At 47.7% G+C, this 15,968-nt stretch overlaps 1 protein-coding gene across 2 annotated transcripts in view; it reads right to left on the bottom strand.

The window, feature by feature from the left end:
• The window catches only part of ROR1 (receptor tyrosine kinase like orphan receptor 1), a 150,999-nt gene extending 135,598 nt beyond the window's left edge, over positions 1-15,401 (bottom strand). For both annotated transcript variants that reach the window (XM_027462710.3, XM_027462707.3), the window contains exon 1: positions 15,024-15,401. Coding sequence is in view for 1 of the 2 variants with exons in the window: in XM_027462707.3 (XP_027318508.3) it covers positions 15,024-15,132 (109 nt within the window). In the remaining variant the exon portion in view is untranslated. The remainder of the gene's footprint in view (positions 1-15,023) is intronic.
• Positions 15,402-15,968: the final 567 nt, after the last annotated feature.

The following is a 15,968-nucleotide window of genomic DNA, read 5'->3' as shown; positions in this document are numbered from 1 at the left end:
AATAGAAGAACAAGGGCAAAGACGGGCAGCGGTGCGTATGCTGTGGGGCAAAGGGAAAACAAACCAGCCCCGTGGAGGAGGCAGCAGCTTGAGGCATTTTTCATCACCGCAGAAATTGCCTCTGTAAGGAGATTAACAGGAGGAGTCCTCGCTCCGTGCCTTAGCAGATAAAGCACCAGGCCTTGCTGTAGGACTTGCCTGCTGAGAAGGACCAGAGACGTCTGCACAGCGCCATGTGGAGCAGCTTTTCCAACAGGAGCAGAGCTCTCCCAGCACCAGCATGCACGGAGAGGCTCCTCCACCAGCTTCTCCTTGCTCTCTGGGTGCAAAGAGTCATCTACAACACCCCCAGCCCAGGGTGACAAGCCCAGGATGCACAAAAACGTGCCCTGGTCGGATGGCGCAGCACTGGCACCTCTGGCTCCCCCCCAGCCCTTCCACCCCGAGGAAGCTAATCAGCAGGGCAGCAATGGAATTACTTAAGTAATCAAAGGGAATGGCTCCTTTTAACCCGGAGCTGAAGAAACTGCTTCGACAGACCTCAAAATAGTCAGCAGGGGATCACTTTGAAAAAACAAGACTCCCAAGGACCGTGAAAAAAACACAGCGGAGAAAAGATTAGAAAAAAAGGAAAGGAACAGCATGCGGAGGAAGAAATTCCATGTGCTCCGCTAACTGCACCTCTTAATTAAAAGAATACAACCCTGGCCCCGGGACCTGATGTTGCTGCACACCCCTGCTATAACGCACGTTTTAAAAGGGATGCATTCCTGGGCTTCACAACGCTGAAGGACTCGCATTCATCTGGCTACAGCATGTTAAGGAACTGAAGACATTACAAAAAGATAATCTCTGGAAAGCCTGGGCTGTTACTCATATATTGAAACATAAGTAAGATATTATTGGTTTGGAAGCTGTCAAGACACTTCTCTTTGTGTGCTGCAGCAGAAGTCAGGGCGAGACATTATCCAGCCCCCGCGAAAGGTTTCCATTGGGCACGGGGAAATCAAAAGCCAGAAATCTTTTGGGGTGTTGACATTACTTTTCTGAACTAAATCATTACAAGTGGAGTTCCCATTCACATAAAGCTAATTTTTATGTGAGATATAAAGCTTCTCATACAAACAACGTTTCTGAAAGCAAAATAGGTCAATCATTTTAGCTGACTTGCCAGAATTAAGCGGCAGCCCTATTGGTTGCAATACCTTGAGACGGTTTGGGCATGTGAGCATCCCCAGTACATTCTCCCCTGAAAAAGCAGATTGCTACAGATTGATTTCTTAATTTTATTTCTCATAACCCCGGTCTCTAAAAAGAAAATTTAAAAAAATGGAAAACTGCATTGTCATTGGAGTGCCTGCACTGTATTAGCCCAGACACGTCTCTGCTCGGAAACAAATTGCATCTCTTGGTAAATCAGTCACCCTGTGGGTAATACACCGAGCGTCCCCTACATTAAAGAACAAGCATCTGCTTATAAACACAAAACAACTGAAGAGCTGGCACTGCTGTGCTCCTTCGTGGTACGGTCTGCTGCTCTGCTGTTCATCATGTGCACATGGGAACTGAACCGCACCACGTTCCTAACGCCAGATCAGGGTGTTCGTTTCAGGCTATGGCTGTCCCACGCTTCTGGCACGTGTACAAAAACATGCATTTCATTATTTTTTTTTTGGTTTACACAAACGTGAAGTATTTCATGAATCAGCTGTCAGTGACTACCACTTCCCGTTCCTGACCTGTAGGTGTGTTCTTCCTCCCGTCTTCTCCTTCACGAGGCAGCCCAGGTGAGCAGGCAAGCCTGGCGACGTGCTTTGATGGTCAAGAGATTGAAGTCTTGCTGAACGAAGGGAACTGGAAACTTTTAGCTCATGGCCTCTTCAGCAAATACAAGCTAGCAGCGTCGGTCACAGCATGCATTTATTCTGCATTTCCATTAGCGTAAGGTAGAACAGGTTTGGTCAAAATATCTTCCTATAACTTCAAATTCAGCAAAGCCTATCCCCAAATTAAAGGGATGCTAACAGAAAACACCCAAGCAGATGCTGGCTGGCAGAAGAACACGCTAAAACCCAAACAAAACCGCAGACCTTTGAATTGCCAACAGAAACAATTGGGCAGAGTCACTCCCCAGCAGTGCCCCAAAGAGCGCTCTGCTCCTGGTAAAAGGACACGGGTGAGAAATGCAGGCGCACTCTGGACCAGACGATGCTTCCAAATACTCACAGCAGCTTTGAGTAAGCCTTCTGCCAAAGGCAGTGTAAATCACAAAGGCCAGCACATGCCATTTCACTTCCAAATCTCAACAAACAGCGGAGTTCCACAGAGGGCAAGATCATCATTAAAGCACAGCACAAAATATAACAAATCCACTGCCTTGGCGAGCAGGCAGTGAATTAACAGTGAATTTCCAAACCTCAAGTGTCTGTTCTGTAAGGGTGACCTTCCTGCAGGCTGCATCTTCAGACAAACCCGCGTCTGGTCCTGGAACCTCCCTGGGTGAAAATTGGCCCAGGACAGAAGCTGCTGCAGACCAGAAACCGTCTCCCAGAACCTCACCTGCCTGGTGCACCCATTTCCAGGGCATTTTTACCCAGGTTTGTATCCAACACACACCATGGAAGCACCAAATCCCCAAACATCAAAGATTAATGAACATAAAATATCCAAAATATTTCCTAGTTTGGCTCGAACTAGCAAGTTTTGCAGAACTTGAGCAAGGAGCACATCTTGTGCAACAGGAAAAAGCTACTTTAAGCTGTTTTCCCTTTCACTTCATTGAAGAACGTTTGATAGATTCAGGCAAAACAGAAAAAAAATGGAAGATTACAAAATCCTTCTTCTGCATATACAAAAATCACTCACATTTCAGAGCTCTGAAGTGATGAGAAGACTAATAAAGACCAAAGAAGCCACATGGGAGATGAAAAAAACAGGAGCTGTTTTCCAATTAAGAGAGCTAATTTAAATATACCACATTAAACGCTTCCTTTCTTATTTATTTATATTCCTCTGAAAGGTGAAAAGTAAGTTCATGCTCAGAGAACTCCTGCTACTCTCCTCCAATTGCACACGCAATTACGACACACAGGCTGCAAGAACAAATATTGTTCCAAGTAGCAACAGCTTTCATCAAACCCTGCAAATGTTTTCCTGACGTACGCATGAATTTAAAATTTGGAAACAAAACCGCACATTTCAAGCCACACATTCAGCCTGAGAAGTATTTCTAGGAGAAATAAGCGGTATCTAATCGTTAGGATTCGACGGAGCCCCACACTATTTATTGCCAGCCAAAGTGAGATGTCTTTTTAATTTCCTGGCATATATTTCTTGAAGAAAAAAAAGGATTATTATGGCTAAGGTTGGTAGAGGGCATGAGAACACAGAGGGAACAAGAAAAGTAACCATTTGCATTTGGCCGTTCGTTTGAACCCCATTATGGTATGAAAGCCATGCAAAGGAGGTCGGATAATATTTTGTTTAGTGAAATCAAATACCCCCCGAGCAGACATTTTCCTGTATGCAAAGCGCTCGCCGCCTCCCTTCCCCCAAAGGCCGGGCGAGAGCAGACACTGCTTTCTCACAGGGCGCTTCGGATGACAGCCGTCTTTCATCCCCCGAAAGCTGAGACAGCCCCGCATCGCCGGGCTGACGGCGCTGATCAAAACTGGCCTTTCTCCCATGGCATTTGGGGCAGGAAGCGACGGCAACACTATATTCTGCCTGAAGACAAAATGCAAGGCGTTCAGGTTTCATGCGCTGAACATCGCTGGGAAAGGGGCAGGGGCAGAACCCCAGAGCTCTGCCAGCTGCCCCTTCCCTTCCCTTCGCTGTGGGACATCCAGCTCGGAGGCACCACCAAGCATTCCAGCACCAATGCTGATGGAAATACTCTGGATTTGTACCCAGCTCGGTAACGTGGCCCCAAAAATGTGTACTTCCCTGTAGTTGAAGCCCTGCGGGTGTTTTAGGTGAAGTCACTGAGGACAATCGCACTGCCCTGCTCCTCAGGATGGGATTTTCTTGGATGCTCAGCACTGAAACTGCTTCCCTAGAAGGGCTCCCGCTGCTCTCTGCTGCAAGAAGCGCGCCTGGAAGCAAGCAGCAGGTTTTCTATAAAATAGTTCGGACATATCATGCTAGATCTTAAAAATGAGGAGAACCGGTGGAGGCAATTTTTCAGCTCAGTTTCAGTGTCTAGGAGGAGACAAGTGCCGTCATTAAGCAGAGCGAGTTCCTGCTAACTGTTTAAAGAAGCATCTCTCGGGCGATAACATCGCCGCGCTCAAGGGGCGGCCTTGCACTGCTCAGCATCACTTTCACGTTGGAACCTGCTCTCTTCCTGACTCAGAAGTCCCAAGAAAAGCTCGCAGAGTGATTCCAGAGGCCAAAACTAGGACAGATAAAAACTTTTCAAACAGTTAAGAGATAATTCACTTTTTACCTCTTATTTAAATAAAAGTGACACGCTGAGTAGCTTCAGACCCTTGTCTTTCTAATATCTTCCAGTTCAAAAGACGGAGCTTGGAATCCAGGAACACTGCAGAAAAAACACAGTTCTAGGACCCTTAACATTGGTTTTTTTTTTCTTTTAACAAAAGCATTGTTTAATAGAAAAACCTATTTGTACCCGGGAATGTTCAGGCTATTTTAAAAGATTCTGAAGATAACAATACCTTAGGGAAAGACTGCTGAAAGACTAGACTTAATAACTATTATTTGGTCTAGGTTAATCCAAAGTTTTCCAAGGTAATACATAAACTCCCAGTTCTGTACAATGAAGACAAAAAGAAGATGGATACAACCTTCACAGGATGCTGGAAAGGATGCATTTACGTGAGATAAGAAGGAGGTAAAGGCCGGCCGGGGAGCCAGCGCCTGCTGCTGCTGACTGTAGACACGCGGGGGGTGAAATAATTGAGAATTTCTGAGTCAGCAAATGCACTGATTTCACCCTTCAGATTCAGATTTTATTCTGCAGAAAGCAAAAGATGACCATTAGAGAAATACTTGCAAAGAGAACACGCATTTAATCGAGCCTGCTATTTCCAACACAGCCCTATTTCCTATCACCAGCCCAGCCCAGCAGGGATTGTTTTAGATGGGAAACATTATAGCTGACTGAAAGCGACTGCCCACTGCATTTCCTGGAAGATACACTATGGATTCTTTAAAGGACTTTGGGGGGGGGAAAAAAAAAAAAGTCTGGCTCTGTTGCTCAAATTGACTATTTTAATCATCCTTACTTAATCACTGAGCCCCAGAGGATCATATCCACTTGTAGGATCTTTAAGACAGCAATTAGAGATTGAAAGCTAATATTTCCTTCCTGCACCAGAGTCATCTTTGTTGTAATCACCAACCACCTCTGCTGTCGGTAATTTACAGTCTAAGTACAGCAACAAATAGCAGGATAATATCAGCCCTTAATACCCGATGAAACGCGAGCTAAATTAGCACAATAATCCTTCAAGAACATAAGTGTCTCCTCAAGGAGCCTGACACCAGCTTACACAGGCAAAGAGAGAGGAGAAAAAAAAAAAAAAAAAAAAGTGCATGAAAAGTGCATAAAAGCAGCTTCAGTGAGATAACCCAACAAAAGCCAAAGCAAGCCGAGCCTGCGTATCACCACGCAAGTCCCCTTTGCAATATTTCAAATGATTTTACAGGTCTTCTGACAGCTCTGTACAAAGACACCTCCCAGCAAATTACACTGAATATATACACACTTAATCCCCTGCTTGCAAAGTAGAGACAGAATTCTTCCCCCCAGGCCTTTTCGGTTATTACAATTAGTCCACGCGAAGTTACCCTCGATAATCTGCGGAGATAATAAGTGGCAGGGGGAAAAGCGCAACAGAACATCCGACAATTACAGGCTTTGGGCAGGAGAGCGCTGTACGGCTGACAAAAACAATACCTACAGCACAAAACCGTGCCCAATTCTTACAGACTGCAATTTTCCCAAATCAAAGGCAATGAGAGCACCGCTCTTGCTGCTCTGACCCTTGCTGGGTGCACGTCTACGAGCCTGGGGCAACAGCTTCAGTCCTTCACCAACGCAGCAGGGAGAACGATGCCAGGTAAGGCGTTTGTACCTTCAGTCCAAATCTTTTTTGGAGGGGACTGCTCTTAACCCATGGATTTTAAAGTATATGGGACCATTATACCAAAGGTATCCCACAATAATCATAATGCAGGACAACAGCTCGTGCCCACTCCTTAATTGCTCCAAGGCTGGTGTCTTCAGATTGGCCTCCAATGGGAGCAGAACCCAACAAGCCCCTTGGATGATGAAAAAGGGACCATGCACGTTCAGGTTCCCCCAAATCCTTGTATTTATAGGGTCTGTTTCCACCTGCAGCACTCACACAGAAGATTATATTACCCAACCACGAGTTTTTTTGGCAAGGAAAACCAGCCAGTCTGCTGGTAGTCTTTTTAGTCTTTTTTTTTTTTTTAATTGAGCTAATTCACTAGAACCTAACTTTACCTACTGTCAACACTGAGAAGACCTTTCCCCCATTCCCCCAGTACCAACCTCTGCCATTTCATACTTCCAAGACAGATGAAAGAGCTTCCCCAGCACTATCACAACACTCACAGATCCATAGAGTTTGAAATCAGAAGGACAATTCTCACCGCTGCCCAATCTGGCTCCCATTAAACCCAGTTCAGGGAGAAAGGAACAGCACAGTTAGTGTAATGCCCAACCTCACGCACCTCTGTAGCCCAACCAAAAAAATACACCAAAAGCAAATCCGTCTGACTTTGCCAGTCCCTGCAGATTTTCAGCCTGACATGGATGAGGTTGATGGCAGAAGTCCTCATGCCTGGAGCTGTTTGCTTCTCTGCTACCACAAGTGGGAAACCAAAGATCTTAGGAGGAACCCACATGAAATGTTAAAATTTCTGCATGGAAAGTGCTCTCCAGGGCTGTGAGCCTGCTGGTGCTGGTCAGGCTTCATTATACCGCCAGTCGTAAGAGTCAGAAATACTCACCAGGGTTTGAAGACAACTGTATGCGAAACAACAACAAAAAGTCACAAAAGCAGAATGTGAGACCATAAATCACATCCCACAAAGCGATTCTCCAAGGAAGAGCTGCAAATCAGATATCATCTCCCCCTCCATAACTGGAGAGAATCAGGAGAATGTCTTCTTTTGATCCCTGATGAATTAGACTTTTGCTAATGACTAAGATTCCTCTATAATGAGAGGATGCCTTTGCAGCTTCTTCCCTTGCCTGGGCCTCTCTTCTGAGAATTTACCTAACAGCAGGGGCTAAAAGAAGCAAAAAAAAAAAAAAAACTTCAACTTTTCTTTTTCACGGGGCCTCTGAAGGCCTTCCTAGAGCTCCACACCACGCTAAAAATCTGGTTTATGCACATGTCAAACGCTACCTTCCCCAACGGCCCGGGGAACATGTGGTTTTCAACACGCAGCAACATGCTGTACACAGGAAAAATAAAGGGGGGGGGATGAAGAATGACAACACCCAGCGTGGGGCAGCAGGGGAACGACCCGTAACTTGGGAGGAACAGGGCTGGGCGCTGCGCCGGGCGCTCGCTCGCTCTGCAGCGCCTTCTGTGAGCCCACACCAGGTTTCAATTATTCATCTCTTACTCAACTTCAGATCTACTTATTTAAAAGGATACAATTTTAACGATAAATCTCATGGACAGTGTTAATTAAAAGCTAAAGCTTGCCCTGAGCTGGACTTCTGAAGTCTACAAGAATGTTCGCAGCCCGTTTATTTATCCCAGCATTGTGTCAGTTATTAAATTACAGCAAATTAAAAACACGGCGATAGACCAATAGCTCCAAGAAGTGAAGCTTGCTGCATCCCACTTGCAAAAGGTTGCCAGACTTGGGCTCTGACAGACTGCCAAAAAAGTGAATTTAGAAGTCAGGGGCCCTGAGCTCAAAGGTGTCCCACCAGGAGCAAGACGCGCCCCGATGCCCGGCAGCCTTCCCAAGCTTATCCAACCTGCTTGATGCAGCACAGGGCAGCGGGACCTTGCTCTCAAACCCCAACTCGGGACCATTCAGAGCTCTACAAGGCACCAGCAACACGGCCAAGTCCAAAGCTGGGCTTGGGAATTTGGAGAAGAGCTTCAAAAGTAGAAAGAGAAGCAATTCAGGACGCTAGAAAAATAAGTCAGTAGGCAGAAGCAAAGATTGACCTCATGCTATCTAGCTCCAGCATGGCCTTCTGAAAGTTTTTAATGACATAAATCAATTTTCCTGACAATCAGCTGGGAATTAAATGACCTCTTCGTGCTACCCTGTGTGAAGCATACCGAGAGCAGAGCTCAACACGCAGCTCTCCGCACTCAACTTGCTCCGGAGACAAAGGGATGTCTACATCAGGTTACAAATTTTTACTGAATTCACCAGAGAATGTATTTAAAAAAAAAAAAATCAAACCATATGGAACGAATAATTAACATATAAAACAAAATTAAAAACTTAAACGCACAGAGTGCTTGGTACTTATACAGCACATCAAGAATTCAAAGTAAACAAAACAATTACAAAGATACTTCCTTTTATTCGGGGCCAAGTTAATTTTGAAGAAGAGATGTTCAACCATGATAAGTGACCTCTTGCAGGAAAAATTGAGAGAGGCAATAAAAACTGTAGTAAACACGGCCTAGACTCCTCAGCGCTGAGACATCCAGGAACCCTATAAAGGTGTCACGGGTGAGAGCGATAATCGCAGGATAACGAAGATGGTACTTGAAGAGGAAGGTGGGGCACCAGAAGTTTTGCAGCAAGGACTTTTTTTCTGCAAGTGGGCTGAAAACTTAAAAAGCTTCATCAAATGCAAGAATGTAATGGCAATATCCAACCCCCTTTCAATTTGTCACGAGAGAAAGCCAGGCACACACCCACCTGACCTCACAGGGTATACTGAGGCCGCACTAATCCTTTCTGTTTTTTTCCAGATGTCTGAATATCTCACAGACTTCAATAATTAGCAGTTGCATAACATGTTAATATTTGGAGGGGGGGAGGAAATAAGTCTCTTGCAAGCTGTTTTAGATTTCCCAATGTCAGCCCCTTTCTCGTACCTAGCTGTGGTCAGAAGAGCAATTCAAAGCCAGGTTCTTTTGCAGGTGGTATCAGCCCAACAAGAGATGCAGGGCTCTTGTGAAACACCTCCCTGCATCACCTCAAGCAGCTCCACCTCTCACAGGGCTTCTGAACCCCTTGGACCAATCCGTGCCTCCACTGTGATGAGATTTTGGGAAGTGAGCACCTCTCCAAGGCAGGAGGGCTCCGAGGAGCTAAAGGTCCTCCTGCGTTTTGAAATTAAGGCCACGCAGGTGACAAAATCCCTCCTCCTCCAGCACGCATCCTCAGCACAAGCAGCCCTGCTGTTCTGTACGGAGCAGCCACGACACAAAAACTTTAGCAGCATGATGTTTAACGCATGGCTTTAGCATCTCAGGGAGGAACTGTGCCACCTCCTTCACGGGAAGGCAACGCAGCTGCCTTAGGGGAACCCTCACGCTGTGAATCTGGACGGAGATATCCCCCCCAGAGAGAATCTCAAATTCCAAGGGTAAGAAAAGCATACCCTCGGATATTTCCAGTCTCTGGAGGGGCCGTGCGATGAGGTTATGGAGTTGCAGAGCATTTTTCCTCGCTTATCTCCGATCTCTCCATTTCCCATGGCCCTCCCAGCAGACGCTCGGGGCTCCGCACGGCGCGGCTGGGAACAGGGCAGGAGCACACGGAGCCGACAGCCCTTGGAGGAGAGGAGCAGGAGGTCGCAGGAAGGCACGGCGAAGGATCAGTTTCAGCACATGACCTGACCGGTCCGAAAAAAACACTTTTAATAAAGCGCAGGCTTCCACCGGGGCCTCCGCCGGCTGTTTGCTCAAGAGCTCATCTAGTCGTGGAACTGGCCCGTTGTGCTTTGGGATGGCGGAGTCCTAATGGAAACCTGGTCCCAAGGACTTGTTTTGGAGTGCCAGCACAGCTTTGCACAGCACAAAGCAGAACAGGGCATCGGCAGCACTTATAAAAACCATACAACATCTGCACAAGGTTACCAGCACTTTGGCTTCAACTCTCCAGGAGTATGCCCTGCCTCTTTGCACAGTACCTTGCTGCATTTATTTTTTATTTTTTATTTTTTCACCTTCCCTGACACCAAAGCCAGGTATCTCCTTCCCCTTTGGTGCTCCCAATGTGCCCCGAGCATCCCAGAACATGAGGACAGAGAGGCTCGTGGGGATTAAGCCACATTTAGGCCAGCCCAACTGAGCCGCTCCTGTCCTGCCCAGCCCAGCCCAGCCCGTGCCATCCTCCAAATCCGTGTCCGTCCCACAAACACTCACCGGGGGATTCTCCTCCCAGGCCAGCGGCCGTTTCCTTTCATTAACCACTCCGCAGCTGTGCCTGGAAGCAGCAGCACAGCGACGTCTCCACTTCGGGAGGGAAAGCAATGCTCCTCCCTGCGGGATGCTGGCATGGCAGTGTGCTGGGAAGGCTGCGGTATTGCTTTCCCTCACTAACGGGTTCCTTCCTAAAGCTACCTTTTTTTTTTTTTTCCCCAAGCTGTCCAACTTTGGCTGAGCACCGTTCTCACTATCACATTGCCTTGGCCTCCAAATATGCAAGTTATTTTATTTATATCGCGTCCACTAGGGAACCTCGAAGACTTCATTAAACAATGCTAATATTTAGAGCCGTATTATTATATAATACATCACCAGTCCCTTTTTAAGCTGTAGTTATTTCATTTTTTCCACTCAGCCAACTTCAGAGCCTTTCCATGCCTTCAGCCACCCCAGCCCCACTAAAAGCCACGAAGCAAGGCCAAGCCTCTCACATCCCGCACCGCTGCAGGCTCTGCCTGGAAGCAGAAAGGAGCAGCTAACTTCTTCCACAGCACATGACCGAAGGAAATTTTATGCCAAATGTAAAATTGCAGGAATTTTAGAGTGCTCTTCATTAATCCTAAAGCATGCAAAACTGTGGTCACCAAACCTATAGAAGAATTCTTTGCTTAATACTGGTATTTTGTTATTGCTTGCGAAGAATCACAGACTCATGCTGCCATTTACTCATTTAACTATTGTTCCACTTATAAATGAGCAGATCCATTGTCTTTCATTATCTCCATGATTAGTATGAAAAAGAAACCCTGACGGAAGAAACCGCACAAAGCCACTTAACCATTCAACTGCTGTCCCAACCCCAGGCAAGCCAAACATTTCTTCAGGCTCTGCTCCACAGCCCCCTCGTTTCACTCCAACCTTCCCCTGCTGTCAGTGCCAGAGAGTATCACAAGAAAGCAGCCCCACTTTCCTCATCTTTTAGAGCAGAAACAATGCATTTTGCTGACCATATAAGTGTCCCAATCCTTAGGAGACCCCACAAAAACATAAGCCACGCTGTCACTGGGGTGTGAGACCTTCCAGCCTTGCCCTGGCACAGTGCCTCGCCTCCTGTGGTCCAGGGATCAACCTCACCAGTGAAGCACCAGCCCATATTTTGGGGTCTCTTTACTTGGATACCTGCAGCAAGAGGAGAACACCACAGGAACAGCAGCTCACGGATATTTATTTGCAGCCCCACTTAGCTGCAGCCCACAGCCTTCTGGATTATTCAACGATTTTTCTAAAGACACGGTTTCAAAAACACATGTATTGGTCTAAACACAAACCTTGCCACTGAGGGCATGACTTGACATTTTTTCTGGGGTTTGGGGAAGAGAAGGTTTACACTTTTCATTCGGTATTAGCGAGCTTTCCAGATATTTCTGGCTTGCAAGACAATCGCTACGTGGAAAGCAGCTGCATTTGGTTAGAGGCTTTTTAAGAGGGTTTTCAACTCTGGGGTGCTTTTTCAAGTCTCAGAAGACTACTGCATTTCTGCATGTGTTTCCAAAGAGCGGTATCTAGTGTCACACCTCAGGGAAGCTTTTTTTTCCTCTTTGCCTAGCTTTAGGTATTTGTATTTAAAATCCATACACAAGCTTTCAAATGCTTCCCTGCCCTGATCTCATTTGCAACACTTTAAGTAAGTTCCTCTGTGTGCCTAATCAACACGGCAGCTCCAGTAGGCTTTAATTACAGAAACAAACAAATGATGCCCTGGAAGACAATTCGCTGAGGCTTCGAGCAACTTTTGTGGAGAAACGTGAGCCCACAGGCAGGCTGCATGAAACAGCGAAGCCTTCTCTCGCCCTTTTACAGGCTTATGGCAATGAAATCGTTTTGTTTGTTTGTAAACTCCTAAGAGGATGGCAGCTGAAACAGCAGCCAGCTGACCTAAGGATGAAACAATTAACCACCGAGATATTACAGCCACTTATCAAGAGCTGGGGAGCTTTATCCCAACAGAGGCAACTTTCCAGGAAATCAACAGCCCTCCCTATAACCTCAAACATCCTCTAGAGATCTGTATGCTTTACTGCATACTCAAAAATGTTTTAATATTCTTCAAATTTCTCCCATTGCGAGCCCTGGCACCGTTACATGATGCGGAGCAATAACAAAGCTGCAGAGGTAATACCAAAAGTCATCTCAGATGCTGCAAAAAATAAAGATGCACCAAATTGGAGCTCCTCTTCCTTATATCCACATCGACTTTGTGGTTTTATTCAGAGTGCTGCTGGCCCAGCCTGCCAGCACCCTTGGGAAGAGCACGCATTAAAGACGGCACAAGCGCACAAAGAAAATGTGCTTTTTGTTTTGCTGTGCTCTCCGCAAGGAAAGGTCACCGACAAAAAGGAAGCAGGGGATGATAGGGGAAAAGTGAAAAGGGAAAAAAAAAAAGAGCTTTTGGAAGGCAACGCAGCAAAGCAGCTTTGGTCACTTGACAACATCTCAGCTAAATAGGTGATTTCATAAGAATCCTCCCCGAAAAAAATGTGACAATAGCTGCTCAGCTTCCTGCCCTAGGAGCAGACACACATCTGACTGGTCCTACCGAGCCGCATCAGCCTGCTCACAGGAGGATGTCCAAGCACATCTGCATATGTTTGCTGGCTCCCAGCATCAAGGCAGGGCCCTCTGGAGTGCCAGCCCCGTCTCCGCAGGTGTTTGGACCAAGCTCAGCACAACGAGGCTCTCATCCCTCCGCACCTCTGGGAGCTGACAGCCGAATCTGCTCTTTAATATTTATTTCCGCTGTGTCAGACAGATCTTGGAGTCCCAGCCCATCAGCACTGGGGCTTGTCTGGGAGAAGTCAGGCTACTACCAGAGATGGACTTGCATTGAGGTCCTTATTTGACACGCTCGGGAAAAAAAAAATAATTTATTTTACTTATTTAGCTGTCTTTTTTAAAAAAAGACACATGAAGGTGAAGGGTAGGGATTGAAGGGTTCTGTTTGGCTGATTGGCTTCCTGGTAGAGCAAAATCTATCCACTCAGCCACTCCAAACATCGTATAGTAATTTCCACCACACTTCATACTATTTTTTTTATTACCATTTGAGCTGCTCAGGTTCCCCAATTCTTCTAGAAAACCTACATTTCAAATATGTTTGGGGAAAAAAAAGGATTGTAATGTAAGTGATGGATGTCTGTCTATCAAAAATATCACTGGATCTGCCCATGAGTCAATATTGTAATTTTTTTGCCAAAGACATGGGTTACTATATATGAAATATTTCAGTGTGGAAAGTAGCTGTACTTTAACAACTATATCAGTGGTCATTAATTACCATATGTGCTGACATAAAAGTGAAGTCATATCATGAAAGAAACTTCCAAGCAGAATTCACAGTAAATGAAAATGTCCAGTTTTGGACCCAGCATGCTTCATTGCTTTATGTTTGTGGGGTTTCCTTTTCCTCTGGGCTCCTAGAAGCCGATAAGATTTCGTATTATAACCCTAAAGTTTTGAACTTACACTGAAAAAATACGAGAAGAAGAATTTAAAAAAAAAAAAAAAAGGATGTGCAGTGTATTTATTTTAGTCACATCCTCTACATGTTCAATATTGTGCTGTCTGCTGGGCTTCTTCTCCCCCTCCTTCTTAAAACGCAGCTATTTGTTAAACGCTCGCAGCGTTCCCTGGAGAAACTGGGAAGCAACACTCGGATTTTTTCCCACTGAGATGTCACGGAGAGTTCCCGGCCTGAGCTGGAGCATCAGCCAGCCACTGAGGCTGCACAGGGAGCCTCCTGCCTCCAGCCCAGCCTCACTGTGGTCTCTGGAAGGCATTGAGAGGCAGCCAGCACCTACCACACAGCTCCAGGTAAAGGCATCAGCAGGGACGCTCCAAAGAAAGCCACGCAGGGATGTGCAGGGGTGCTGGATCTGTGCGCTGCAGCTGGCTTTTTGCTGGCAGCTCTCCTACAGCATCTGTACTTTGGCTTCCGGGGTCTGAAACCACAGCTTCTTCACTTCTGAACCCCTAAGTATCTGAACTCATCAGCTTCATACCTCCTTAGCATTCAGTTTTTTATTGTGTAGATACAAAATGCGGTCACAGCACCGAGCAAGACTTTGCAGAAGTGATTTATAAAAGACCTCCGAGGAGCCTGCGAACCTCCACCTCTCACTGAAATTCACATGCAGCCGTCCAAAATCACCACTCGCTTTTTACTCACTTGGCCTAAGAAATAAATCCTTTTTTTTTTTTTTTTTTTTTTTTTTTTCCCGAAAGCGACCCAGCTCCCTTTATGCAGGCGCTGCGCTGCGGGTTAAACGCGTCTCACGTGTGAACGGCTGGAAGCGAGCCCCTGCCGAAACAGACGGGGCTGCAAATAAATATTCCTGGTTAAAGCTAAGCCGAAGAGGCTCTCTTGGAGCTCTGAGGTCGCTGTTTAAAATGAAACGCTTGGAAAAAAAGAGGCAAATCCCCGCCGCGAGCCGTGCCCCCACCGAGGGGTGTCCCCACCGCGGGTCTCCCCGAGCCGCTGCCTCGGCCCGGCCCTCGGGAGCCTGCCCCAAAGCCGCCGGGCAGGGCTCGGGCACCAACCTCTGAGGGAAAAGAAGGGAAGGGAAGAAGGCTCGGGAGTCCCCGGGCTCCTCTCGGGGCTCCCCTTACCTTGCGTGGCATCCGGCAGCTCGGCCCGGCTCCCCGCCCGCAGCAGCAGGAGCAGCGGGAGCAGCAAGAGGCTCCCGTCCCCGCCGCCCGGCCGGGGCGGCTGCTGCATTCCTGAGCCGGCGCCGCGCTACTCCCACATCCACCGCGCAGCGCCGGCGTCCCGGGGCCGCCTCTCCTCCTCCTCCTCCTCCTCCTTTTTCCTTCTCCTTCTTCTCCTCCGCTTCGCTCCGCTCCTCCGCCGAGCCGTCCCGCGGCGCCGCGCCCTCGGGGCTGCGCTCTGCCGGCGGGCGGGGAAGCCTCAGCCCCTCACTTGTCACTTTCCGCCAGCTCCGCGCCGAGCCCAGCCCTGCCCAGCCCCGGCCGGGCCCCCCCCGGCCACCCCTCCCCGGTCCCGGCGCAGCCCGGCCGGGCAGCGCCCCCTGCCGGCCCTCCGGGTCCCTCCCGGTTCCTCCCGGTTCCTCCCGACCCATCCCGGCCCGCCCGGCAGCCCCAGGGGGGCGCTCGCCTCGCCGCCATTTTGCCCCCTCTCAGCCCTTGGGCTGCCCTCAGAGGGTTTCGTTTTTTTGGTTTTCTTTTTTGTGGCAAGGCGTGGAGGTGGTGAAATCCCCTCCTCGAGGTGTGAAGCTGCCACTTAACCCAGTCCCGGGCACCAAAGCCTCGCAGAGGGCTCAGCCACACGGGGCTGGGTGGTGGTGGGATCCACCCGTGCACATCTGAGCCATGGTGGAGGCACGGAGTTGATGCCAGCTGCCTTCTGGCCTTGCTAACAGCACCACTCGGGGTGCAGCTGGTCAGTTTTATGTTAAATTTATCCTGCTCCGCTCTATGAATGCACTAGTCTACATTTAAGACCATTTTCCACTCAAACAAAGCAAAGAAACCAAGCGCTTAGAGTGCAGGGAAGCTTTTCTTCATACACACCTTGAGAACTTTCAATTTTTCCCT

The sequence above is a fragment of the Anas platyrhynchos genome, chromosome 8, assembly GCF_047663525.1.
Source record: "Anas platyrhynchos isolate ZD024472 breed Pekin duck chromosome 8, IASCAAS_PekinDuck_T2T, whole genome shotgun sequence".
Taxonomy (NCBI): domain Eukaryota; kingdom Metazoa; phylum Chordata; class Aves; order Anseriformes; family Anatidae; genus Anas; species Anas platyrhynchos.
Note: the sequence above shows the minus strand (reverse complement) of the source record. Positions and strands in the feature narration are given on the sequence as shown.